The sequence below is a fragment of the Heloderma suspectum genome, chromosome 2, assembly GCF_057233095.1.
Source record: "Heloderma suspectum isolate Gila_16-S chromosome 2, 16-S_ref, whole genome shotgun sequence".
NCBI classification, from domain to species: domain Eukaryota; kingdom Metazoa; phylum Chordata; class Lepidosauria; order Squamata; family Helodermatidae; genus Heloderma; species Heloderma suspectum.
The window spans coordinates 169898739-169926625 of record NC_139459.1 but is presented as its reverse complement, the minus strand read 5'-3'; the positions used below and the strand labels follow the sequence as shown (position 1 = coordinate 169926625).

Sequence of the window (27887 nt, the reverse complement as noted above, 5' to 3'; positions counted from 1 at the left end):
CCCACCATAGAAACAATACATTATCACCTATATACTGGCACAAAAGAATCAGGGTATATTTCCCTTCTCCCTCCTTTAGCTTTTTATAATGAAGTACAGCCATTTCCCAATATAACAGGGGTATGGGATCTCAGGCCTGTGAGCCAAATCCGACCTGCCTGGGGTCCTAATTTGGTCCTCCAAGGGTCCCCAGGGATCCATGCCCCTTTCTGCATGTGCAGTTTCCCCCCTGTTCTAAAAGGCTGTAATGTCTCTCCTAAGGCTTAGCTTCTGGTAATAAGAGGTTTACGATGAAATATGATAGTATTTTGATCTCTCCCACTTTTGCCTTTAACCCCATCTGGTATGCACCCAGAGCTTTTCTGAAATTGAATTCAGCCCTACTATAAAGGAAACAAATAATTAGAGGACATTAGTAAATAAAGACACACGCACATCATGGAAACAGCAATGGCCAGGTGACCAACCAGATGGGCGATTAAGAAATTTAATAAATAAATAAGAATAAATGGACACTGGGGCAATTAAGAGAGAGTATAAGTTAACTGCTGCTGGATCAGACCAAGCCTCCAGTGAGTCCAGCATCCTGCTTTTCCCAGTGGCTCTGTTGGGTGTTTCTAGGAAGCTTACAAGCAGGTCATGAACACAACAGCCTTTCCTCATCATTTTTTCTGGTATATGACACAGTGGCTCCACTTTGTACTGATGAAACAGGCTCTTCAAAGGGCAATTAATAACTTATGAATTACTAATCAGCAACAGGATCAACAGGAAACAATAAAAGTGGCTGAACTTGCAAAAGAGGAAGCATTTGTTTAAAGGAACAGGAGTTCTGAAAAACTGTAGCACTTCGCCTGTCTACAGGAGACAGGCCAATGCTGCAATTGCGTTTTCGAATGACAACAAAACGATCCCCACAAACTATGTCTCAAAAAAAGTTGGGCAAATAACATGGAGAAGACTGTAGTGCTATGGGCTGACAAGGACATTGTCTGACAAGGACATTGCCTGGATGCCCAGTAAAAGGTGGGTGAACAAAGAATGGCAGTTCCAGAGAAGAGGGCTAGCATGGAAGCAGTCTTGGGGCGCTTTCAGAGGAGGCTTTCTTGTGCCATCCTAATTCACAGAATGTTATGGGGGTTCCAGATATCATTGTCTTCTACTCATAGCTGTCCCATGTTTCCCCACTGCTTCTTCCATCCTTTTTCTTATTGGGGAACATCCGTTAAGTAACAAAGGACGGAATAGCTGCACGCTGCCTTCTCACTGTTAGTACCAGGACCCCTCCGTCTGGAAGCACACTTGGTCGCACGAGACTATGCTGTGACTGGAGTGCCGGAATCAGGCTTTTATATACGTGAGCTATGCTCCTTGATTGTTTAGCTTCGCCTTTATTTGGGGCATTGGTACAAAGCCAGGGCCAGCTCAGGGTATCTTCCTTCCCAAAGCGGTTGTACTGCACTGTCTGAGAGTCATGCCCTCAGCATTTTCTGAGATTTTGCAAAGGCTCCTGGGATGAATCTCTGAGATCACACACTGCTCTTTCATTGGTCCTTCTACAAATGTTGCCACCTCTGAGGAGGCACTTGGGTTGTTCTGAGCCGCTGAATCAGCCCTGATGGCCCTTCCTTCAAAACCCTACAAATTGGTCCATGCAGTGGACTTATTTGGGCAGTGTCCCCTCCTTTGGAGGCAGTCTTCGTTAATATTTACCTGACTTTTGCTGGCAAAAAGGGTGAATTATCTCCGTTGTTAGAACCAGACTAGCTTCCTCACCTGGGTTAATAATTTAACTTGGGTGAACATGGAAAGAATGCATATGCAGGCTAGAATCATTAAAGGCAACATGGGGTCAGAGGGGTGCATGTATATGTGTGTATTTGGTTTACATGAGGAAAAAGCAGCTAGTGACGCCCATTTGAGCTTATCAGGAGTGCAATTTCACTTCAGTGGGGCTTGCTTGAGCAGGAGAGATTATGCCCTTGGCTTTTGTTTTATAAAGGAGTAAACCTAGTTAAGCCACTCATGTGTGTGCATTGGCTTTCTATCCTTTCTTCTTTTTTTGGTCAATAGATTTCTGTGGTAGTTTGCCATGTGCTAAATTCTCATTATTTCTCACAACAACCCTCTAGAGGAGGGTGGTAATTGTTATTTATTTATTAACATTTATATACTAACTTATTTGCTAAACAAACCTCATCAAAATGGTGCATGGTAATTTAAAACTATAACACTTTAAAGGCAGAATCCTGTGCATGTTTAGACAGAAAAATGTCCTATAACTTCCAGCATTCCCCAGCCAGCATGTCTAAACAACCATAGGATTGCACCCTAAGGCACCAAGTGTCACACCACTGGCATTACTATTTCATCACATCTGGGTAGAGCAGGTCAGTCTTCTTCATTAACAAACACAGATAATGTAACTGGCCTAACAATGCAGGGAAGTTGGAGTAGCCTGTTCTTCTCACTGTAGCTGCTCTTCTGGCTTTCCAGCCAGAAATCAGGATCGTTTTTGACATCCTTTGATCTTAAACCTTTCCTTTTCCCTCCTTTTTTTAAGCAAGTGGTGAGATGATTGTACTGAGGAGGGATTTTGTTTGTTTGTGAAAGAACTGAGTGAGGTAGGATTGGTCTTATCCCAGTCCTGCAGGTGGGGGGATGATGGCTTAACTAAGGCCCCCTATAAATTCCCCTTCACTCCTTTAGGGAAATTAAGTGCCGCTTTTTTCAGCCATTGCATTGGGAAGGGTCCTGCCTTCACAGAGAGATCCCCTCGAGGGGCTCAATGACCTGGTTCACACAACATGGCTGGTTCATCATGGGTTATTTAACCCATGATGAGCCAAGGTGTGTGCTGCCATCATATTAAATATGCGACCCACAATCAGAGCAATCGGGGTTGCATCATGTCATCCAAATCCAGCCATCGTGGGTTATTCAAGGGTTAAACAACCCTCACATAACCCTAGACTAGTAGCGGGGTTATGTGAAGGTTGTTTAACCCTCAAATAACCCATGATGACTCAGTTCACATGACATGGCATAACCCTTGATTGCCCCAATCGGGGGCTGCATATTCAAAATGGCAGCCACACTCACCACAGCTCATCGCAGGTTAAATAACTCACGATGAACTGGCCGTGTTGTGCGAACCGGCTCAATGTCTGGCTTCTGTGGCTCCTTGAAATATATAAACCCCCATTCTCGCAACCTCCCCTCCCCTGCCCCAACACTTAGTAAGTACTGAATTAGTACTGAACAGTGGAGGTACCAAGCATACCTAAAATGTTGATTGACACAAGTCTCCCTATTTTATAAGAGTACTGAATCATCATCTCAAATTCTCATATGCTGAATTTTGACATTTCATTTTATACCCTTTTGGAAGTCAGGTGTGCTTTGAGTTCAAATAGACAGAATTATGAGAGGGAAATGGGAAGAAAGGCACGCATTCTAGCTTGCTGGAAAATGGCATATGGCTAGGGTGATGCCTCTTGAAGAGAACATTGTGTTGTCCCTGCATGAAAGAAGGTGGTAGCATGCCTCTTGTTGGGGAAAAACACTTCTTTAGAACATCTCTGATTATTTGAGTAATTACTGTCCATTGTCTAATGTTCCATGCATGGGCAAGAAGCTTCACTTCAAGGTTACATAGAAACAGAAGAAGCCGCCTTATAGTGAGTCAGACCCTGGGTCCATCTAGCTAAGTGTAGTTGACACTGAATGGCAGCCAGAGCTCTCCAGGGTTTCAGGAAGGATTCTTTCCTAGCCCTACCTGCAGATGCCAGAAATTGAACTTGGGACCTGGGTACTTGAAGGACCACTCCCTCTCCCCAGCACTCCATATATGCCCCCCTTTCAGGGCCCAACTTCAGTACTGCAGTAGGCCTTGTAGGTAATAGCCAGGATTTGATTAGAGGCCGCCTGAAAGTGCTTGGGCCTATTCAGCCTCTGGCATGTCAGAATCTGTGTGAGCTTATCTCTGTCAGAATTCTCAGAGCAGAGCCAGGGGGAGACACCCGGCTCCCTGTCTACCTGCTGGGTTGGCCATTTCAAAGACATCTCTGGCATAGCTTGGATACTGCTTTGAAGACAAAAGATATGTCAGCCTTTTGGAAGATCGTAAACAACAGCTTAAATGGTGATATATCAAATGTAAATCCACAGATATCAAAGACAGATTGGGAGAAACACTTCAGTGTTTTATTTAATGCCGATAGCCCGCAATTACATCTGCCTTTATGCTCCATCCTTGGCACTACAGATCCATGGCGCCCCGTATTCCATAAAGAGATAGAGTTATTAATAAATACAATGCCAGCTAAAAAAGCCCCAGGAGAAGACTATGTCCCAGCAGAGGTAATCAAACATAACATCAAGTGGTGGCTGCCTATTTTGGCCAAATTGTTCCATCATATAAACCTACTTGGGGAATTCCCAAAGGGTTGGAATACTTCTATTGTAATTCCAATCTTCAAAAAAGGAGACCATAATCTCCCTTCAAATTATAGGCCAATTAGTCTTATTGATATTGCAGCCAAATTATATGCTAGACACCTGCTGAACAAACTGGAGGATTGGGCCTTCATAAATAACATCCTTATAGAAGAACAAGCTGGTTTTCGAGCGGGTTATTCAACAATGGACCATTGTTTTATATTAGACCACCTGGTTAATAAGTACAAAAATCTAAAAAAATCAAAATTGTATGTGGCATTTGTTGATTTCAAAGCAGCTTTTGACTCAATAGCAATAGGTTATGGGCAAAACTGGCAGACTTAAATTTAGATCGATGTCTCTTAATTCTATTACAACTGTTGCATGAAAACTCAAACATTCAGGTGAGATTTTCTACTGCTGGACACATGACAGATAATATTGCAGTATCTCGAGGGGTTAAACAAGGGTGTGTCTTGGTCCCTCTTCTCTTCAATCTATTCGTAAATGATATAGCTTTTGATTTGACTGGTGATTTCTATTTCCCAGTAAAATTAGAAGAAAGGAAATTGTCCTTTCTTCTTTATGCTGATGATCTGATTCTCATTTCATATACCCATATAGGTTTAAGGAGATTACTATCAGCATTGGCTGAATATTCTCATAAAAACCTACTATCTATAAATTATGAGAAAACCAAAGTCATGGTCTTTGGACACAGATCCCCATTACACAAATGGAGAATAAACACCCACCCTATTGAGCAAGTATCCTCGTATCGCTATTTGGGTGTTCTTTTTTCAGCTTCAGGAGGCTGGGACACTCATTTCAAATTCTTGAAATTAAAGACAAACCAACAACTAAATGGTTTACTGAAGTTTTGGCGTACAAGGGGAGGTTATCAAATCCACCCAATGTTAATTTTGTTGAAATCAAAACTTATCCCTCAGTTTGTATATGGAGGAGAGTTATGGGCTTTGAAGTCTTCCCATAATATGGAAATGTTTCAAAACAAATTGCTGAGAACAATTCTAGGTTTGACAAGGTGTATTCCTGCTTCATTTTTACATTCAGAAACTGGTGTAATACCAGTTAAATCTATCATGGTCATCAGGGCCTTTAATTATTGGCTTAAGATTTTTTTCTCTCCTTCAACTAGATTTCCTAAACTGTGCCTTTTAGAACAAATGAGAGTTAACCCATCAAACACATTATCCTGGTTTCAGAAATTAATTTATTACATTCATTATTATGGTTTTTCCTTTAAATATTTTACCACTTTGAATGTTGCCCATAGCAAAGAGGTTTTAAGGAGACGGATCTCTGTTCAGTGTCTAGTAATAAGATAGCACCTTGGTTTGCAAAGACCAAGCTTAAATTTGAATGTGAACACTATCTGACTTTAATTACAAACCCTTGTCTTAGATCTGCTCTCACACGACTGAAGATGGAGCAAATGAAAACAGCAGTTTTAGAAGGGCATTTTAACAAGCCTCGCTATGCCTCGAGACTCTGCCCCTGCCATACTGGCAAAGTGGAAGATCTGCCTCATTACTTATTCTACTGCCCTATTTATTCCCAAATTCGTTCTAAATATTTGCATTGTTTTCTTGAAAAAAAGTCCAGCTGGTCCGATTTAGACAGAATACACTTTTTGTTTACTTCCAAAAGGAAGACAGTCTTATTGGCATTGGCCAATTTTGCTCTCACAGCCCAATCGCATAGAGCTAATTTTATGACCTTGCAGGAAATTAAAAATTAATATGATTTGTTTGATTTACTTTATGTATGTTTTATCTTTGTTATTATTTTGCTTGTTGTAACCTCTGGTTGAAACAATAAAAGCTTTGATTGATTGACCTGCTGGGTTGGCCTCAGCAGGCAGGGAGGCTGGAAGCGGTCCATGAGAGCCTGACAGAGATGGGTGGGGTTTGCAGAAGGGTCGCCCAGGTTGAAGCTGAGCAGTGATGCCCTGTTTAGACAGGGGCCCTGCTGAAAAGCAAAAGGCCCTTGTCTGTCAAGCGATCCGGAGGGGGTCTCTTACATTCGCTCCTTCCCTTTTAAGCTGATGCAAAGGTGAAGAGCCTTTGCTAGGAACATCTCATCTTCATTGCCCCAAGCCTTCTCTGTTTGGATCCATCACTGTCTGGGCTTTTAGAGGCACTCTGCACATGGACTCCCCCTTAACTGGAACTTTGGATTGCTAAAGACTTGCCATGAAAAGTACTGTGAGTCTTTTCATAGACTTCAACTCTCGTTTGCTGTGGATTGTGTGTCTTTGTAGCCATCAGCTCAGAGTACTGGCAGGCTGGGTTTGATCTACGATTTTTGGACTTTCCTCTGCCTGGACGCATGCAGTGTGGAGTTACCAGTGCGAAAGCGGTGGCACGGAACTCCCTGCGTGTCTGGGTTTCCACTTCCCTTGATTGGCCTCAACCATGTAACGTGGAGTTATCAACCAAAGATCCAAAGCTGGACTTTCTATGGGTGTGGTTTTGTTTAGGCCTTTCAAGAATTTTTCCCTGGTTGCCTGATAGGGTCATTCCAGGAATCATTCCCATTGCCTTCCAGGGTTGGAAGCTCATGTATAGATTGCCTGGGTTAGAGATGCCAGGAATCCAGAGTCCCTTCCCTTGTGTTCAGAACCATGGAGATGGCAATGGGGAAACCACGTTGATCAGGATCTCAGTCACAGTAGTAGTGTTTAGCTTTGGACTGTTTCTAGAATTACACAGAGCTTATAGCTACTGACCATCAGCTATATGATTTCTGAAGAGTGTAACCATTAAGCTTTTGCCGTGGGATTTCCTACAATAAAGAAATCTCACTGATTTGGGTGTCCGCTGTCAGATTGCCTGAGCGTGTGCGCTGGGGGGATCAGGAAACCTGACACACACACACCCCTGAGCTCTGTTCACCATCACTCCTGCTCTGGGTGCTCTCACCGGCTGACATTCGGTGGGAGTCTGTTTACACAAACATCTGGTTGTGTAGCAGCCATGGGGAGAGCCTGGGCAGTGTATTGTCTCTCAGCTGCTTCAGCCTGGAGGGAGCTAACCCTGCACCACCTTGCACTCATGTAAGGACAATCCCTGCCCTGCAAAGCTGTCAAGAACATCACGATGGAAATAGATGTCGTTTTATTCCCTTCTTCTGATAAACAGAGGTATTCTGCCTGGGAAGCCGATGAAAGATCTGTTCTCATCAATCAAGGCTAACAGCCATCAGCCATGGATTTGTCAAATCCTTAAAAAAAAAAAAAAAGTCATAGGGGACAGTAGTGGTCATGGCTATCGTGACTCTCTCTGTGAGCCCTGGGCTGTGGCGGAGTGAGAGGCAGCCCACTGATTGCTCATATATGTCTCTCGCCTGCCACATCCCATGTTCTTGTGGGCTGCTTTGACTGCCTAGGCCAGGACTGGGATCAAGGGTAGGCATGCTTGGGCATTTACTGAGGGCCCACATCCCAGCAGGGACCCACTGACAAGAGCCCCCTGGAGTTGCTGCTCCCCACCCTTGCAACCTGCTTGTTCACCTGCCTCTCGCTCTGGGCCAGGCCACGGGGTGACGAGGAGGAGGAGCAGGAGATGCCACGGCCTGCTTGCTCCCTGGCTCTCTCCCTGTCCAAGCAAGTGGTGGTAATGATGAGAAAGAGGTTGCAAGAGCAGCTGGTGACGGTGGTGGTGAGAAGGTAAACTCACTGAGAGGGGAGCCCATTGAGAATGTCTTGCCCAAGGGCCCTCCAAAACCTGGAGCTGGCACTGGCCTAGGCCACTTCACAGAATCAGGCCTCCTGCTCTTCCTTTTCTCAGAAGAAAGGGGTGTCAGGACAGGCAGGCCTTCCACTTGTGGCAATGTGATGAAAGTGCTGATGTGGCCACCTCAGAGTTTGCCTGATGCTTAAGGCTGGAACCGAGTTGACCCAGTAGCATGTTGCTTGTGCACTTACTCCCCTCGAGGCTGGGCTGCCGCAGATGCCCTGGTGCGGAGGTGAAGAGAGCGAGAGAGCTGAAGGAATGGCTTTGGATGTTTGCCTAGGTGGGTGGGGGCTGGAGGCTGGACTCGGAGAGGAAGTGTCCCCTGAGGAGTCATACGTACGTGGCTGGTTCTCTGTCGTTCCCGTCACATCATCAGCTTCCCTTGCAGCAAAGAGGTCACCGATGCCACCATGACTGGTTATTCTCGTTAAGGCCTCCTCCTCCAGGCCAAGCTGTAGCGACAGCATGTAGACGGTTTGAGAAGGCCCGAGTTGTTTAACGTTTCATGGGCCTTTCGCCGGGGCTGCCTGGCCAGAATTTTACTGGCCTGACTAGAATTTTCATCCTCCTGGCTAGTTGCTGGAGCTAGGGAAATTGTGTGTTTGGATTCCCTATTTTCTATAACATGGATTAAAAAACAAAAAGAAAAGGTAGGAGACTTTAAGGAGGGGGCATGCTACAGTCCCTCTGTCCAGGAAAAAGCTGTTTCCTGGGAGAAGGGAAAGACATTCTGCACATACTCAGACATGCTTTGCCGTTACATTATCTAAAGCGTTTTCCCCCGTATAGAGAAAAGGCACTCTGTGTATGCTCAGTGGCCCTGAGACAGAGGTGCAGAGTTTTCCACAGTGAAAGATGGCAACACCAGCCTCTGACTGAAGAAAGGATCTGGGTGGAGGTGGTCTGGGTGAAAAGGCAGAGGATGTCTGTCTGACTCTGCCTAAGCAATGGCCAGAGACAGTCTGGCTGTGTTTCTGCGCATGCACACGGACTTTTAAATAAGGATAGGCAACTGGTGGTGCAGGAACTCAACTCAGCAACCATCTGGGCCCCAATGTGGCCTCTGATCCCATGGAACCCGTCCCATACGGACTGAGACATTAACAAATGGGTTGCTGGATCTCAAGGTTTGATCCAAAGCGTCAGGGTTTTAGCTTCCTTCTCAGCATCTCAGGTGAAGAAATTAAATCTCGGGGCGGAGGGCAAGAACCAAAGGGCCAGGGCTTATTCTCTGCTTCACTTCAAAACTGTTGCGATGAACTCTGCCCTCTCATGTCCATCAGTCTCTGCCCTTGAGGTGCTGGACACAACCCACCCCAGCCCCTACCTGGTGATTTCCCTGTCAGATGTCACCAGGCTCCACCCCACCATATCAGGCTCTGCCTCTTTGGATCTACGGGTCTGAGCCTTGGGAGGGGGCAGCGTCATTGGGCACTTTCTGAGGCCCACAACCCTGTAGTGGGCCTCCTGCCAGCCCCTGGGGCCCATTGGCTCTGCTGCTTTCACTCCCTAGTATTGCTGCTTGTTCATTTGCCCTCTCCGGGTGTGACAACAATGGGCTTCTCCACATGGGGCTTATATTGTGTGATCAAGATTGGTTACTCATGGAAGTTTGCGGGTCCTTTACACAGCGGCGTCAACCTCCAAGGCCCTTCCTGCGGTTTATGACCTTTCTCCTGCCTTTATAAAGCCTGGGGAAAGTCCAGTTTTTCTCTAGGAAGCCCTATGAAGTGCTTTACATGCTGGGTGTACTTCTGTAATGGCACTATCAGCCTGTGTGAAGGAGCCGAGCTTAATCCCACAGAGTATCCAGAAGCAGAGGCCTTGGTAAAGATGTGGGATTTTAGCCTTGTCTGGTGAAGCTAATGAGGAGAAGGAACAGCATCTTCTTCCGCCCCTCTTACCTCTCCCTCTGGGTGGTGTTGTGGATTGGACACAGAAAGGGCAAGCAATGCAAGTAAACGGCCAGTGGTGATGAGGAAGGGAGGCCCATTTCCCTTCCTCATCACCCCTTTGTGGCACCCCTACAAAGGTTTTCTAACCTCTTTCTGCCAATGTGAAGAGCATCAAAGAATGACTGTATTTCTATTTAAATTATTATAATTTAAATAGAAATAAGTATTTCTAAATGTGTATCTATTCACATAAATTAGCATATGCAAATATGTTTCCTCTTTTGTGGTGATGAATGTCCTCTTTTGGGGCTATTGAGAAGTGGCCACCCTACTCCCATGTAACCCCAATTTCTTATTCACAGTTGCCAGCCATGACACAGGTAAATGTGAGTGAGCAATTGAGGGACACAAGAGGAAGCCTTGGGGCTGGGGACATATGTTAAAAGAGCTTGTGCCCTAAGAGCCTCGTGTGGCGCAGAATGGTAGGCGGCAGTAACTGAAACTCCCCCCACGACCTGAGTTCAATCCCAGCAGAAGCCGGGTCTCAGGTAGCCGGCTCAGGTCTACTCAGCCCTCCATCCTCTCAAGGTCAGTAAAATGAGTACCCAGCTCGCTGGGGGAAAGGTAGTTAGGACTGGGGAAGGCAATGGCAGACCACCCCACTATACAGTCTGCCAGGAAAGCACCGAGGAAAAACAGCATCCCTCTAGGGGTCAGTAATGACTCGGTGCTTGCACAAGAGGAACCTTTCCTTTTCTTGTGCCCTGGCTCCATGGGAGCAAGTCAGAAGGTGAAGCAACTGGTTTTTAACCCTTGAGACCTTACATGCTCAGTTCAAAGCATACCCTTTGGCCTCATTTGGACATCATGATAGCTCATGATGGGTTAATAAGCTACTCAGTAGCTTCTTTGTGAATTAGTTCACAATCCCGCACCACATGAACAGGCTAAAAACCTACTGTGAGTAGTTTATTCAGCTACTGTGTGTAATCTGACTCCCTCCCGCCCCGTGTCCTGCTGCAGTCCTCCCGTCCAAGCAGTGGTGCTGTTTCACATCTACAGCGGTGGATGTTTGCAGTCCAGAGGCACCAATCCAGCAGCCAAACCCAGCGTGATCACTCACCCAGCAGCGAAGATCCCAAGTGCACAAAAAGGGGGTTGTGGCAATAAAAGCGCGGGGAGGCGGGTTTGCAGGATCAGGAGAAAACTTCACATACAGCCTCCCCCACTGAGGAGGGGGGAGTAATCGGGGTAATTGCATGGGGTTTCTCCAACCAAGAAACCCCATGCAATTACCCCAGAGGAGCAAAAAGCACAAGTGCACAAAAAAGGCGGTAGTGGCTATAAAACCTTGGATGTGTGAAAGATGGCTCATTTGCTCATTTCGTAAGGCGATATAGCGCTTTCCCGCAAAAGTGCAGTTGTGTAAAAGTTAAAAAGAAAAGGAAAAAAAGGAATACAGGCAACTGCAGAAAATGGGAGAATCGGGGAAAAGTGTGCTCACTTTTTGCCCCATCACAGCAAACTGTCAGGGAGTCTCCATTAAACAGAGAACTCCTGTGAAAAACAGAGCAAGGGCAGCGAGCTGAACCACTCTTGCCACTGTAGCTGTGATTCTGTAGCTGAGCAAAATAACCCATGGTTCCTGAGAGACGACATGATAACCCACAGTCGGTTAAATAACCCCATCGTGGGTCAAAAAAATCCCGACAGATGACACGATAACCTACAATGGGTTAAATAATTAATTAAGCCATGATGGGTTATCATGTCATCTGAACCCAGTCTTTATGTAAAAACTAGTTGCTGACAAGGACATTGAAGGCCCCTGAATAATGCATCTGTCCTTCTCCTCTCCCTCCCAGGTCCTGGATTCTGTATTCCTGTCCAAGAGATGGTTACTGTGAGGTTGGGACCAGCCAGTGATGGAAAGGAGGTCGTGGGCCCCCCAGGGAATGAAAACTTCTTCACTGGTGAGCAGGATGGGTGAAAACAGGCAGCGTCGCAAAACTCTGCGTGGCCAGTTGCAAACACGAAATACAGCCTCAGAAATCAAAGAGTAAATTTAAATCTTGGGCAGAATTTCCCAACAGTGGAATACACTTCCTGGGGCAGCTGTGGAACCTTCTCCCTTGGTGGCATTCAGAATAAGACTGGCTGGGCATCTGCCAGGGATTCTTAATGTGGGATATGCTGCTGGATTAAATTTCCCATTTGTCTCCTTCCAGCTTTGTAGTTCAATGGATCTGATAACTGCTATAAACCCCTGATCACCTGATTTTTCATTTATTTCAATTAAAGTTTCTAGTCCTCATGGTGGTAGAGCGCACACACACACACACACACACACACACACACAGGAAGTGACTGTGTTTCTGCAAAATTCTAGAGAGTGGAACCGCCATTAGCCATATAAATTTAACTTCTTTGGTCCAAGCAAGTCCTATTCCTTGATCCTGGTCCTTGTCTTGCAATACCTCTGTTGGCTCAGGGAGGAGAGTTGAGGGGCAACATGTGGAGTCTCAGTCCTCTTTCCTCAAACTGTAATCAGGAAAACCCAGGAAATGTTAATTCAAAATTCTGCAAATGATAACATTTTTGCATGCAAACGTAAGTAAATGTGTGTGCATCATTTCAGATGCAAAAGTTGCAATTAATGTCCTGAGCAATCTGTCATGAATGCTTCATACCTTGTTAGACTTGGGCCTTTGCAGGTCCGTCTCTGATCCCAGCCCTAACCCTGCTTTCACTCATTCTCTCTACTGCCCCTCCCCTTTTCCCCAGTGTTCTTCGTACAGCGGGAGAAGCAAGAGTGTTGGAGCCTGGGGGCAATGGAGTTCACCACCTTGTCCGCATCTGAGCTGGCCATACGCTGGGTCAATGCCCTTCAGATCTGGATTCATCTCCATGGTCAGTTCCTAGACTGGCTGGGTGGAGGGTGGGGGACGTTGATGGTTAAGTCGTGGTGGTGTGCTAAAGAGAGTGCTTTCCTTTAGGCTGAAGCCTAAGAGGCAGGGCATGGTTGCCATTGCAAAGGCAGACACAGCATCTGAGTGGGCACAGCTTCATTTCCAAAAGCCACTGAAGCCCTCCAAATTCCATGTAGGGTAGGGGTATGGTCAGAAAAAGGGTAGGGAAGGGAAGGGCTCTTCGCATGTGCTCAAAGGCACTCTTTATTTTTGTTTCAGCTAGGGCTGGGGTCTACAGTGTGATGCCCATGGGCATCAATTTGCCCATGGACACTTCTCTGGGCACCTGGCCCTCCTGATTTTTATTTTGTTTCTTAAGATTTTTTAAAGTAAAACACTTTAGAAAAAAAAGAAGGTGGGCTTGCTGCAAAGCAAAGTGCTGCCCTCCAGTGCCATCTTCATTTGGGTTCAAAAGAGTGAATTTTGTGTCTGGAAGCTCAGCCCCCACCTCTGCCTTGTACTTATGTTAGGCAAGTTACTTTCTTTTTAGTGTCACCAGTTTGCCTTCTGGGAAATTAGTGTTTGTGTCCTGCCATGCCCACCCTGGCAGCCATTTTATGAATGTGCAAGGCGCTCCTTTGGCAACCATTTTGTGGCACTCTCTCAAAATTCCTGAGTGCCAGCTAAAAAGTTTGGGGACCTCTGAGTTAGTGCGAGCCTCAACACTGGCCTTGAAAATAAGTTTTGGCATTCAACGGTGGTTGGAAACCAAGCCTCCTACCCCTGCCACACTTGCACACTGAGAAATGGAACCTCCATGTTCAGAAGGAATGTACCTCTGAACACCAGGGGGTAACATCAGGGAGGCCATTTCTTTACCCTCAACATGGCCCTGTCAGAGCCATCTGATTAGCCACTGGGAGAAACCAGATGCTCGACTGGCTGGACCTTTCCCCCTCTCTCTGCTCCAGGTGGTACACGGCCCAAGACTCTCCTTGTCTTCATCAACCCAGTTGGGGGGCGCAAGCGGGCAGTGGAGATCTACCAAAGTCAGGTGGCCCCACTCTTCACCCTGGCCGGGATCTATGTTCAAGTTGTGGGTGAGTCCCATTTTCCTCCTTTTCCATTGTCATCACCCTTCCAGTGTGGGCTTCTCCTCATTCCCAGTGGTATCTTTTGCTCAGCCCCTCTTTTCTTCCAGTCCTAAAATGAATGGCCTCCTCTTTTCTTCCTCTCCCCACCCACTCAGAGACCTGCCACGCTAATGAGGCTCGTGACTACATCCTGCAGCAAGACCTCTGCGACTTCGATGGGTAAGTGACTCCTCGTGTAGCTTTGCCTACATTTGTCTTCCCTGCTCTCTGGTGGCCTTCAGGCCTCTAGTTTGACATTCTTGGTCCCAAGACATGGTCTGAAAGCACATGAGGCAGCCACCTTGCTGAAGCTAAGCAGGTCTGGGTCTGGTCAGTGCTTGGAGGGGAGACCACCTGGGAACCACATGTAGCCTCCTCGAGTTCCCCGATGGAAGAAAGGTGGGATATAAGTGTAATAATAAATACATAAATAAAAATAAACATTCTCCTTTGAGGCCCCACCAGCCCTACCCACTCAGACTATTCTATGGAATCCAAGTTGGTCTGCTTCAAGCAGACACTCAGAGTCCTACAGAATGATGCTTGCAGGCCAAACACCTTCAGGTGACTCGAATGAGCCATGTCAGGGCTTGCGTCAAGGGCTGGCATGGCTGGGCACCTGCTGAGGACCCACACCCCACCAGGGGTCACTTGCCCACTGACAAGAACCCCCTGGACCTGAGCCTCCTCCTCACCACTCAAACCTGCTTCTTCACTTGCCTCTCACTCTGACCCAGACAATGGTGGTGGAAAGAATGAGGCGCAATAGGTGCCGCTGCCCACTGGCTTCCCATCGGGCAAGCAAGCAGGTGGAAGCAGTGATGACGGACAGGAGGAGCAGCAGCAGCAGCAGCAGCAGCTGGCAACACTGGTGGTGAGAAGGTAGCTCAGCAAGGGAGGAGGCCTACTGAAGGTGTTTTGCCCAAGGCCCTCAAAGAGGTGGAGCCACATGCTGTACAGTGCCAAGGAAGGGGGCAAAACCAGCCCGGTCTAGGTTCTCTAGCCAACCTGAGCTAGGGGAAAAGGTTTAGTTGACTCCAAATGCAGTGATTAAACTCGATCCACTCAGGGCCACCAGCTTCACTGTTTGATCTTGCCATTTCTAGGCTTAAGATTGCCTAAAACCTGAGATTTATTTTGAACAAAATAGGTCAAAATGTGTAATGGGGGAGATCCTAACTGCTTTGCACCCACACGTGCAATGCCGTTATTTATTGGAAATATTTCTAAAGCTGTCACCTAGTACTGCTGATGGCAGTAACTGACTCCTGAGATAAGTCAAGTCTCTTCTAACATCAGTTTCCAAAAGGCAGCTTTCATAGACATACTTCGGATTTATCTTACTAAAGTCAGATGGTTGATCTTAGATTGGCTGTTGTTCCCAAATCATGTTGGAACATGAACATCCCTGGTCCGATTTGCAAATTAAGAGCACATTTTATATCATTCAGTAAGAAATTGCTAACGTTTTGAATATAACCAGATCTCTAAAAACCAAGGCAAGAGAATTTGACTTAAAACTTCTACCCCATTTTTCTTTTTGCATAAAATCAAAGCAGCTTGCAAAATTACTAAAACATACAGAATGGCCTTGTTCATGCATAACGCTAACCCATGGTATGGGTTGTTGCATTCTGGATAGGGCAACAAACCATGGGTTACATGAAACACGGGCTAGCGTTATGTGCGAACCAGGCCATTTGTACATCCTGTGGCTTACAGTAGCACTCAGATATGTACTATTTCAGGCTACAACTGGAAAGTGATGTATGTACATTTTTTACTACTCCCTGAGCATGGACAGAATGCTGAAGCCAGCTTCAAGCCTGGACTGTGCCTAGGTGAGAGATGACCGGTGAACACTATGTACACCGTCTTGAATTCCATCAGAGAACAAAGATGATCTATAAATGTAATAAATCATCATCAAGAAAAGCTCTCTGCATGCAGAAAAGTAGGATGTCAGAGTGCAAGCTAGGCTGAACTCTTCTCTCTGCTTACAGAAAGGTGTTTTTTTTCTTTCAGGAGGATCACTTCAAGAACACCTTTGCCATTTAATTCTGCTGACTGTATAATGTGGCCATGAATAATCCCATAGGACAGGGCTGGGGAACCAGTGCCCCCCCCAGTTCCCATCAGCCCCAGCCAGCATGACCAAAAGTCAGGGCTGATGGGAGTTGGAGTCCAGCAATGACTGGAGGGCCACGGGTTCCCCCTCCCTGCAATAGGACCACTCAGTTGATTTTATTGCATATAATCATAGGTTCTTATAATTTTGCCACAACTACAAAAAAAGAGAGTCTCAGAAAGAAAAAAGTTGAACAAGCCACTCAGATCTGTTCATCATGTGCACAACCTATAGCAACAGTTTTTAGGACCTTTGCTCTAATCTTTTTAACAGCCGCTGCAAATAAGTCTACTTGATTAGTTAGGGATCTGTATCTAGTTTAGACATCCGCTCAGCCAAAGTTCCATCAGATATTCTTCCCACCAAGGGTGCAAGAAATCTTTTCCTGGGGCTGGCATACAGCTCACAAAAACTATATACAATGAATGATACCTTCTGTTTGTGGAGCCCCACATATACAAAGGCATTGAAATATGGGAACGTTATATACCACCTATCCCCTGCCATAGGATATTTGCATGGGTTCAGCTCCATGCTGCCCAAGGTTCTGTTAAATGCTGTTGCAGCCCCCAGTGCCCCTGAATGGAGTCCCATGATCATATCTGGAAGGAGAGTCTCTTTTGACTTTAGAGGGACGCAAAGGAAGCTGCTTCGGTGTCCGCCTAATCCGCTTCATTTCTCCATGCTCCACAGGCTGGTGAGTGTGGGGGGTGATGGCACCTTCAATGAGCTGATGCATGCCTTGATTGAACGGGCACAGCACAAGGCAGGGGGTCCCAAGGATGATGTTGACACAGAGATCCTGCCCCCAAGTCTTCGTATTGGCATCATACCTGCAGGTGAGGATAACAGTCCTTGGAGATTGGGATTAGGGGCTTCCTTTAAAGACTCTGAACTGTAGAAATGCCATTTAAGGTGCAATCGTATGGCTGGCTGGGGCATGCTGGGAGTTGTGGGCCTTTTTTCCATCTAAATATGCATAGGATTGCACCCACAATTCCATTCATTACATTTCTTGACAGTGCCAAGGCTCCCTGGGCAGTTTACAAAGACTGAAACCCTAAAAATACAATATAATAACATAATATAAAACCATTTGCATACAAAAATATAAACACATTTTGGACAATTAACAATAACAATTCCAGGACCCATTCGAAATCTTATCATACACTGACAAATGCCTGGGAGTGTCTTAATCTGGAGCCAGAAAGATGACAATGTTGGGACCAGGCAGACTCACTGGGGAGAGCGTTCCACAATCGGGAGGCCACCACCAAGAAGGCCCTCTCCCTTGTTGCCACCCTCCAAACTTCCCTTGGAGGAAGCACTTGAAACAGGACCTCAGATGAAGATTGTAGTGTATGGCTAGGGTCATACCAGGAGAGGTGCCCTGTTAGAAAGGGTGAAGTGTAGGGAAGCAGAGACGGATAGAGTCAAGATTTAGCCCTGCCAATCCTAGTATGGGGAAAAAGGTAGGCAGGAGTCTCCGCTGTTTTCTGGCAGCCAGGTAATGTTGTCTTCTATTTTTACCCCAGGTTCTACGGACTGTGTCTGCTTTGCAACTGTAGGAACAAATGACCCCATCACCTCTGCTCTGCACATCATCATAGGTGCTTGTTCACCTCTCTCTAGCCCTCCATTTACTTCAGGGGTGGCAAGGTGGGACCCTCCAGATGCTTTTGGGCTGCAAATCTCATCAGCCTCAGCCAGCATACCAGTGGCGACGGATGACGGGAATTGCAGCAGCGATGTCTGGAGGCCTTCAGGTTGCCCACCCCGGATTTACTCCATCGTTCAGCTCCTAAGAGAATGGGACATGTGCCTTGGTGGGAGACTTTGTGAGGCCTGAGTTTGGGAAACAAATCTTCCCAGGTTGGCGGCAGAGAGCCAGGCAGTCCCATCCCTCCACTAAAGTGGGATCATTGGGGGGCCTGCTTTGGCCAGTCCAAGGCCCACGAGTGGGGCTGGCAAGAACGACAGAGAGAGGCCAGAGTGTGTCCTTTCACAGCTGCTTACGCCTCCATCTTGAGGCCCAGATGGGGCTGACAGGCTTGGCGCAGGCAGAACATTGCTCCAGTTCTTTCTGAGAAATGCAAGCGCAGCTCCGCCTCCTCAGTGAAGCCAGGCATTGCCTTCTCTTCTTCCATGTGGATGCTCGCATCCAGAACAGCAGCACTGCACCTGTGAAGGGGACATTCTCTGGGTCCTGAGCAGCCTCTCTCTGTGTGCATTCTAGGAGACAGCCAGCCCTTGGATGTCTGCAGCATTTGGCATGACGGGAGGCTTCTCCGCTACTCGGTCTCCCTAGTTGGTTACGGCTTCTATGGTGATGTGGTGAGCGCCAGCGAGAAGCACCGTTGGATGGGGCCAGTGCGCTACACCTATGCAGGTACATTTGGCTGGGGCAGCCTTCCCCCACCGGGTGCCCTCTAGATGTGTTGGACTACAACTCCCAGCATTCCCAAGCCAGCCATGCAGTCCAACACAGGCTGGCTGGGGATGCTGGGAGTTGTAGTCCAACACATCTGGAGGGTGCCCAGTGAGGGAAGGCTGGGTTTGAGGAGGAATTGCCTGTAAAGCTGCATAAAGCGGGCCAGGATGTGCAGCTGATGGAGGGGGAGTGTGCAAGGAGATGTGCAAACCAGCAGAGTAAAATCCCCTTTGACAGGCCTGACAGGGACCATTGTTCACCCCAGAGGTCAAGGACCAGCCTTGTCAATAGGATGGAAATGACTGCTTTATAACCTGGGAACGTAGTAGTCCTCTTGTGCCACAGCAGTCCACATGAGCCGTCCCCAACCTGGTCCCCTCCAGATCCTGGGAGTTGTAGTTGAACACATCTGGAGAGCTCCAGGTTGGGGAAGGCTGATCCACATCGTACCCCTCAAGGATCGGGGAAGTAGCTTTGAAAACATGAATGACCCCGTTTGTGGGATGGTGCTTTTGACAGTAAACATGATTGGTTGATAATTTACATTGGATCCCTGTGCCTATGGATTCCACAGATATCTTGGTTTGTAAGGTAAAGGGAAAAACATATATGTTAAATGTACTACCCTCTGTAAATAATTAGATTTCAATCCAAAGTGTTTCTTTTAAATTATTTTTCCTTTCTTTTGGCCTGTTTAATTCTGTTTTGGAAAACTAATACAATCTTTAAATAAATAAAAAAAGAGAATGTACATAATGTAACTTTAACCCACACCTTATTTATTTTTTTAAGCACAGAGTGTCTTTATTTAGATAACAGCTGAGGTTCTCAGGATAATGTGTCAACTGTCAGATTCTTCCAAGATCCACTCTCACGCACATGCTGCAATATACCACCCTTTCTTTATAGCCCTCTCCCCTTTTCTTTCCAGGAGCCAAGGCAGTGCTCAGCAACCGCAGCTATGAAGGCACGGTGGAGTTCCAGTTGGCAAGGACAGAAAAGGCCAACCCGCGGGACCAGACGCGCTGTCGGGCAGGGTACGTGAAAGGGAGACTGCAGCAATTTGGACCCACAGAAAAGATAAAGGCAAGGATTGCTGGCAGGGAAGGGGGAAAGGGGTGTCATCAGAACACTGCTTCTCTCTTCCAGATGTGTGGTCTGTTCAGAATCTGTCAAACATCTGTTGGTTGGAAGCAAGGAAGAAAAATGTTCGGAGTCAGAGGGGCACACAGGTGAGAGAGGTGGACCTTGAGACTAGTGCTCAACTGGCTGGGGTTGGATCTTGTTCATCCGAGAGATGCTCTCCTGTAAGACAGGGTGGGGAACCGAGGGCATGAGGAGAGCCACGTGGCCAGAAGAAGCAACTGCAGGGCGAGACCCAGGCAAGCTCTTTCGAGAGCCCCACAGCCACTTCTTCTGGCTGCGTGGTTCTCTGTAGATGTGATGTGGCAATGGCAGCAAAGGTAAAGGGGGTGCGCAGTCGGGGAAGGGAGATCCAATGCAGCAGCAGCATGTGTTCTCTCCCACCTCTGGCAGCAAGAAAGCTTGCGCCGGAGCTGATTCTATGCAATTGTAGAAACTGGAAATGTAAATTCCCATGCTTCTTTTACAGCAAAATTCTGCCCTTCATATTTGTGATTTAAAAAAAACCTCCATGTTTGGATGCGCATCATAGTATTGATGTGGATGTACATCTGAGCCCCTTTTGAACTGGCTCTGTGTATCACCAGAGCCACATCCAGGGCCACTGTTTGTTGCCTGCTACTAGAGCTGTATCAGAGGATTTTCCATGAGAATCTCTGCTCATCTTTGTCTTTAATTAAACAACAAGGTTTCTAGTCCTCATCACTGCAAAGGTAATAGTAATACTCAGCATTCATATAGTACTTTTAGATCAGGGGTGGGCAACACTTCCCAACGAAAAATTATTTCGCTGGAGGGAAATGGCATCTGGAGCACTGCGAAGTACCTAAAAGGTCAAATTTACATTTTAAACAAGCTATCCTGGCTGGAGCATGCTGGGAGTTGTAGGCCTTTTTTCTCTCTAAATTTGCACAGGATTGCACTTTTAGTCTCATAGCCAGCTCTTGGTATGTTCAAGGTATGCTTGAAAGTGTATACCTCTTAAGAGAGCTGAGACAGAGAAAGATTTATCATAGCTTTGTTTCCCACCACTAAGGCAAAAACTGCATCTGCCCAACATCTGTTTGCTTTGTCATTATTAAAAGTATGGAAGAGTTTTTTTCATAGAGACTAAAGGGAATGTAGTGGCTGAACTGATTTGGTGGGTGGCCTTAAATAAGTCAGTCTCCCATCTTCAGCTCTCCCATGTATAATAAGGAAGAATAGTAGTGGCCTACTTTACAGGATTGTTGTAAGGATTGCAGAGCTAATGGATGCGAAGTGCTTTGAACATGCTACAGAAATGCTATTATTACATCCAGAATGGAAACTCAAGGGCTGCCTTGCCCACTGTGCTAATTTCTAGGCTGCATATAGACCTTCCCCTTCATGGATCACTGCCTTGTTGTGGCGAAGGGGCTTACGTAACTCAATGAGGCCATAAGCTATGCCATGCAGGGCCACCCAAGACGGACAGGTCATGGTGGAGAGTTCTGACAAAATGTGGTCCACTGGAAAAGGAAATGGCAACCCACTCCAGTATTCTTGCCAAGAAAACCCCATGGAACGTATCACAAGGCTAAAAGATATGACGCCAGAAGATGAGCCCCTCAGGTCAGAAGGTGTCCAATATACTACTGGGGAAGAGCAGAGGGCATTTCCAAGTAGCGCCAGAAAGAGTGAAGCGGCTGGGCCAAAGCCGAAAGGACACTCAGCTGTGGATGTGTCTGGTGATGAAAAGAAAATCTGATGCTGTAAAGAACAATATTGTTTAGGAACCTGGAATGTAAGGTCAATGAATCAAGGTAAGCTGGAGGTGGTCAAACATGAGATGGCAAGATTGAACATCGACATCTTGGGAATCAGCGAACTAAAATGGACAAGCATGGGCGAATTTAATTCAGGTGACCATTATATCTACTACTGTGGGCAAGAATCCCTGAGAAGAAATGGAGTAGCACTCATAGTCAATAAAAGGGTGGGAGAAGCAGTACTGGGGTACAATCTCAAAAACGAGAGAATGACCTCAGTATGAATCCAAGCAAACCACTCAACATCACAGTAATTCAAGTCTATGCCCCAACCACTGAGGCCAAAGAAACTGAGGTTGATCGGTTCTATGAAGACCTACAACACCTTCTAGAACTAACACTAAAAAAAAGATGTCCTTTTCATCATAGGGGATTGGAATGCTAAAGTCGGAAGTCAAGAAATCACTGGGAGAACAGGCAAGCATGGCCTTGGTGTACAAAATGAAGAAGGACAAAGGCTAATAGAGTTTTGCCAAGAGAACACGCTGATCATAGCAAACACTCTTTTCCAACAGCACAAGAGGCGACTCTACACATGGACATCACCAGATGGTCAAGATCGAAATCAGATTGATGATGTCCTTTGCAGCCAAAGATGGAGAAGCTCTATACAGTCAGTAAAAACAAGACCTGGAGCTGACTGTGGCTCAGATCATGAGCTGCTTCTTCCAAAATTTCGGCTTAAATTGAAGAACGTAGGGAAAACCACTAAACCATTCAGGTATGACCTAAATCATATCCCTTATGAATATACAGCGGACGTGAGGAATAGATTTAAGGGACTAGACCTGATAGACAGAGTGCCTGAGGAACTATGGACGGAGGTCCGTAGCATTGTTCAGGAGGTGGCAACTCAATCCATCCCAAAGAAAAAGAAATGCAAGAAAGCAAAGTGGCTGTCTGTTGAGGCTTTACAAGTAGCTGAAGAAAGAAGGGAAACGAAAGGCAAGGGAGAAAGGGGAAGATATATCCAACTGAATGCAGAGTTCCAGAGAACAGCAAGGAGAGACAAGAAGGCCTTCTGAAATGAACAATGCAAAGAAATCGAGGAAAACAACAGAATGGGAAAGACTAGAGATCTCTTCAAGAAAATCGGAGATCTCAAGGGAACGTTTTGTGCAAAGACGGGCATGATAAAGGACAAAGAAGGCAGGGACCTAATGGAATCAGATGAGATTAAGAAGAGGTGGAATGAATACACAGAAGAACTATACAGGAAAGATCTTAATGTCCCTGATAGCCATGATAGTGCAGTCACTGAACTTGAGCCGGACATCCTAGAGAGTGAAGTCAAGCGGGCCTTAGGAAGCATTAGTAACAACAAAGCTGGTGGAGATGACAATATTCCAGCTGAGCTATTTAAGATCCTAAAAGATGATGCTGTTAAAGTGCTGCACTCAATATGCCAACAAATTTAGAACACTCAACAGTGGCCACAAGACTGGAAAACGTCAGTTTACATTCCAATTCCAAAGAAGAGCAATGCCAAAGAGTGCTCAAACTACCGTACAATTGCACTCATTTCACATGCCAGCAAGGTTATGCTCAAAATCCTACAAGCTAGGCTTCAGCTGTGTGTGAACCGAGAACTACCGGAAGTACAAGCGGGGTTTTGAAGAGGCAGAGGAACTAGAGATCATATCGCCAACATTCGCTGGATCATAGAGAAAGCAAGAGAATTTCAGAAAAATGTCTATTTCTGCTTCATTGACTATGCTAAAGCCTTTGATTGTGTGGATCACAACAAACTCTGGCAAATTCTTAAAGAGATGGGAGTACCAGACCACCTTACCTGTCTTCTGAGAAACCTGTACGAGGGTCAAGAAGCAACAGTAAGAACCGGACATGGAACAACCGATTGGTTCAAAATTGGGAAAGGAGTATGACAAGGCTGTATATTGTCGCCCTGCTTATTTAACTTATATGCAGCATACATAGATTCATAGAATAGTAGGGTTGGAAGGGGCCTACAAGGCCATCGAGTCCAACCCCCTGCTCAATGCAGGAATCCAAGTCAGAGCATCCCTGACAAATGGCTGTCCAGACTCGTCTTGAAGGCTTCCAGTGTGGGAGAGCCCACCACCTCCCCAGGTAATTGGTTCCATTGTCGTATTGCTCTTACAGTCAGGAAGTTTTTCCTGATGTTCAGCCGGAATCTGGCTTCCTGTAACTTGAGCCCATTATTCCATGTCCTGCACTCTGGGATGATCAAGAAGAGATCCTGGCCTTCTTCTCTGTGACAACCTTTCAAGTACTTGAAGAGTGCTATCATATCTCCCCTCAGTCTTCTCTTCTCAAGGCTAAACATGCCCAGTTCTTTCAGTCTCTCTTCATAGGGCTTTGTTTCCAGTCCCCTGATCATCTTTGTTGCCCTCCTCTGAACCCTCTCCAGTTTGTCTGCATCCTTCTTAAAGTGTGGTGCCCAGAACTGGACACAGTACTCCAGATGAGGCCTAACCAGTGCTGAGTAGAGGGGAAGTAGTACTTCCTGGGATTTGGAAGCGATGCTTCTATGAATGCAGCCCAAAATAGCATTTGCCTTTTTTGCAGCCACATCACATTGTTGGCTCATATTTAGCTTGTGATCGACAACAATTCCAAGATCCTTCTCACTTGTAGTGTGGTTGAGCCATGTATCCCCCATCTTGTAACTGTGCATTTGGTTTCTTTTTCCTAGGTGCAGAACTTGGCATTTGTCCCTATTAAATGTCATTCTGTTGTTTTCTGCCCAGCGCTCCAGTCTATCCAGATCACTTTGAATTTTGTTTCTGTCTTCCAAAGTATTAGCTATCCCTCCCAATTTTGTGTCATCTGCAAATTTTATCAGCATTCCCTGCACCTCCTCCTCCAAGTCATTAATAAAAATGTTGAAGAGCACTGGGCCCAGGACCAAGCCCTGCGGTACCCCACATCATGAGAAACGCCAGGTTGGATGAATCACAGGTCGGAATTAAGACTGCCGGGAGAATTATCAACAACCTCAGATACGCAGATGATACCACCCTAATGGCAGAAAGCAAAGAGGATCTAAAGAAGCTCTTGTTGAGGGTGAAAGTGGAGACTGCAAAAGCTGGTTTGAAACTCAACATTCAAAAAACTAAGATCATGGCATCTGGCCCCATCACTTCCTGGCATATAGAAAGGGAAGAAATGGAAGCAGTGACAGATTTTATTTTCTTGGGCTCCAAGATCACCGCAGACGGTGACTGTAGCCATGAAATTAAAAGACGCTTGAGCACACTCCGGGAGAGAGCGGAGGACAGGAAGGCCTGGCGTGCTATGGTCCATGGGGTCACGAAGAGTCGGACACGACTTAACGACTGAACAACAGCAACAATATAGACCTTGCATGCAGCAGGTCTTCTGCAATATTGGCTTCTTGCTTATTGGTAGGGATGTACGAAAGTCACTTACCTTTTCGAAGGGTGACACTCGTGGGGGGGGAGGCGCTCCGTCCCTCCCCCCGAAATTCTGACCGGCCGTCTCCGCTCCGCAGGGATTCTGCGGAGCCGCCGGCCGGCTCCGCCAGCAACTGGACGTTAAGAGTTTATTAAGTTTATTAAACTCTTACAGTGGGAGAGTAAAGATGATGTCGACAACAACAACAAAATCCATTAGCTTAGAACAGGCAATTCCCATCAGAGATTGTCAAATTAATTGTTAAAGGGGAAGTATTGCACAGTAGTTCATTTTGCTCAGAAATGGAGGAAACCCCCTCCTCCACCCCACCCCTAAGAAACAAAGGCAGCTCAAGGTTGTTGTCAACATCATTTTTACTCGCCCACTGTAAGAGTTTAATAAATGAGCCAGGACTTAGCCCTGAAAATAGCTTTTAAATGCCAGGGCTTGGCTGCAGCCCACGTAAAGTATTAATTAAGGAGGGTTCCTTACCTTGGCTCCTGAGTAACAAGGCTAGAGGACTGTCAGGAGATTTTTACATACATCTCCTTTATTACACAAACATCAACGATAAAACATAACACTTAATAAAGCTTATCTTGCACAATTGTCAGATCATTTTGTGCACAACTTTATTGCCTCTTTCTTTTATCAGGTCTCTCCCCAGCAAGATTTTTGGTTCCCTGCTAATTTATGGTTTGGGAGCCCACATACAAGCCCTTTGCAAGAAATGGATACTAGATTTCAATAAACTGATCTTGCTTAAATGTTCTCCTTAGTACTCTACTGTGGTGGGTGAGGCCTTCTGATAGTGGACTGTCAGGAGATTTGTGTTCTAGGAAACATTTCAGGCACCCAGCCAAATCATCTGCTAAGCTCCAGTAAAAGATGCCCAGGATAAGCCTCTTTTTCCTTTCCCTCCCTGCAGAAGGTGAGTGGCAGCGGGTTCAGGGCCGTTTTCTAGCTGTGAACTTGACCTGCATGAGCAGCGCCTGCCCCAAGAGCCCTGAAGGTCTCTCGCCCTGTGCCCATCTGGCCGACGGAACCGCTGACCTCATCCTAGTGCATGAATGCTCAATACTCTCCTTCCTGCGGCATTTGACTCGACACACCAATTGTTTAGACCAGGTATGGAAAGTGTTTGGGGAACAGGCTCCCCTTCCCCCTACTTCTCATCCTATTCTGCTGGGGGCAAATTCTAAAAGGCCCACAAAGATAGTGCACATGGTTAAAAGTATAACAAATGGGCATGCCAACTGCTAACAGGCATGTACTTATTCCTGCTCCAGAATAAGCCTATTTGGCTTATTGTAGGGTTCTCTTACCTTACTACTTGAACTCCTTTTGGTGCAAACTTTTAGGCCCTCAACAGAGGAGTGAAGTGGTGGGGATGCATGGAAAGTGTCTTGAGGAAGTTCAGTAGCTGGCTGTTAGAACCTCAGCCTGAATGTAACCTGCCTGGACTGCTACAAAGCCCTATCCTTAGCAAAATGGGAAAGGGCACACTTGAATGTAGTGGGGTAGCATCTTGCACCAAATGCCTCACCCTTTCTTACTCAACTTGGGCCCTACGCCCCTTAGATCAGGGAAGGGGAATATGTGGCCTGGCAGGTGTTGTTGGACTGCAACTCCCATCAACCTTCAACATTGGGTATGCTGGCTAGGGCTGATGGGAGTTGCAGTCCAACAATCTCTATAGGGCCACACATTTCCCATCCCTGCCCTAGAGAGCTGCCTCTTACTCTAGGACAGAGGGTCCTAGGTTTCAGCAAAAAGCCGCCTAGGTAGCAGAGAGCCAGCATGGTGTAGTGGCTAGAGTGCTGGACTGGGAGTCGGGAGATCCGGGTTCTAGTCCCCACTCGGCCATGGAAGCTCACTGGGTGACTTTGGGCCAGTCACAGACTCTCAGCCCAGCCTACCTCACAGGGTTGTTGTTGTGAGGATAAAATGGAGGAGGAGGATTATGTACGCCACCTTGAGTTCCTTGGAAGAAAAAAGGCGGGATATAAATGTAATAAATAAATAAATAAATAAATTTGGGAAAGACCTCCTGCCTGAAAAGGCAACTGCTAGTTTGGAGTCCTGGGCTTGAAGGACCAATGGTTTGTTGGTATAAGGCAGTCTCGTATGGAACTCCCACTGGTACTACAACCTCTTCCTCTAATGCTGCAGAGGATAAGAGGTGGTTGTGACTTTACTTATATACCCAGCTTCGGAGGTGGAGCAGGCGGCTTCTTTGCTGAAGAAACTTTAAATGTTTCCTCAGTTTGACCTGCCTTTCGTGAGTGTCTACCGTGTCCGGGCTGTTCGTTTCACCTCCTCAAAAGCAGAGGACTGTGAAGATGGAGAGCCAGCTGTGCGAGAACGGAAGGGATTATGCGGAGGAATGTGCCAAGGAGAACCTCCTGTCAGCTGCTGGACCTGTGATGGTGAGACCTTGAGCCATGCTGACATCAGCATTAGGTAGGTTGACCCACTGGCTGGGGCAAAGATTCCTCTGCTGGAGTGCAAGGGTGTGAGCAGAGGCAGAGCAATGCAGACTAGGAACTAGGAGCTTGTGGAAGATGCGGGCCTGTGACTTCTTCCAGGTGGACCTCTGGGAGCCTCAAAGTATCATACCAGTACGGGGCAGACAGGGCGGGTAGTTAAGAGGCAGGGGCTCAGAGGGCTTGATGTGGCTAGTAGGCTTCTTACAAAGGACTTAGGGCCTTCCAGTAAGCGTGGCCCAAAGTAAGTGCAAGCAGAGACAGAGACAATGATGCTCGTGGGGGTGTTAAGGGGGAGTGAGTGGGTGTGTGGGTCACAAAGTGTGTTGGAGGGTCACTATACTGCAGTCGCCATTCCAGCAGGGCTCCTAC

At 46.6% G+C, this 27887-nt stretch overlaps 1 protein-coding gene across 2 annotated transcripts in view; it reads left to right on the top strand.

Annotated features, from left to right (window-relative positions):
• The window catches only part of LOC146353198 (ceramide kinase-like), a 32927-nt gene that overhangs the window by 3695 nt on the left and 1345 nt on the right, over window positions 1–27887 (top strand). Inside the window, exons 2-12 of one of the 2 annotated variants that reach the window (XM_084835932.1) lie at window positions 11959–12066; window positions 12878–13003; window positions 13974–14102; window positions 14252–14315; window positions 16957–17102; window positions 17802–17876; window positions 18503–18655; window positions 19629–19734; window positions 19847–19929; window positions 25958–26157; window positions 27296–27492. In XM_084835932.1, coding sequence (XP_084692058.1) covers window positions 11959–12066; window positions 12878–13003; window positions 13974–14102; window positions 14252–14315; window positions 16957–17102; window positions 17802–17876; window positions 18503–18655; window positions 19629–19734; window positions 19847–19929; window positions 25958–26157; window positions 27296–27492 — 1387 coding nt within the window. Of the gene's footprint in view, window positions 1–11958; window positions 12067–12582; window positions 12704–12877; window positions 13004–13973; window positions 14103–14251; window positions 14316–16956; window positions 17103–17801; window positions 17877–18502; window positions 18656–19628; window positions 19735–19846; window positions 19930–25957; window positions 26158–27295; window positions 27493–27887 lie in introns of those variants that run through there. The other variant, XM_084835933.1, reaches the window with a different exon arrangement.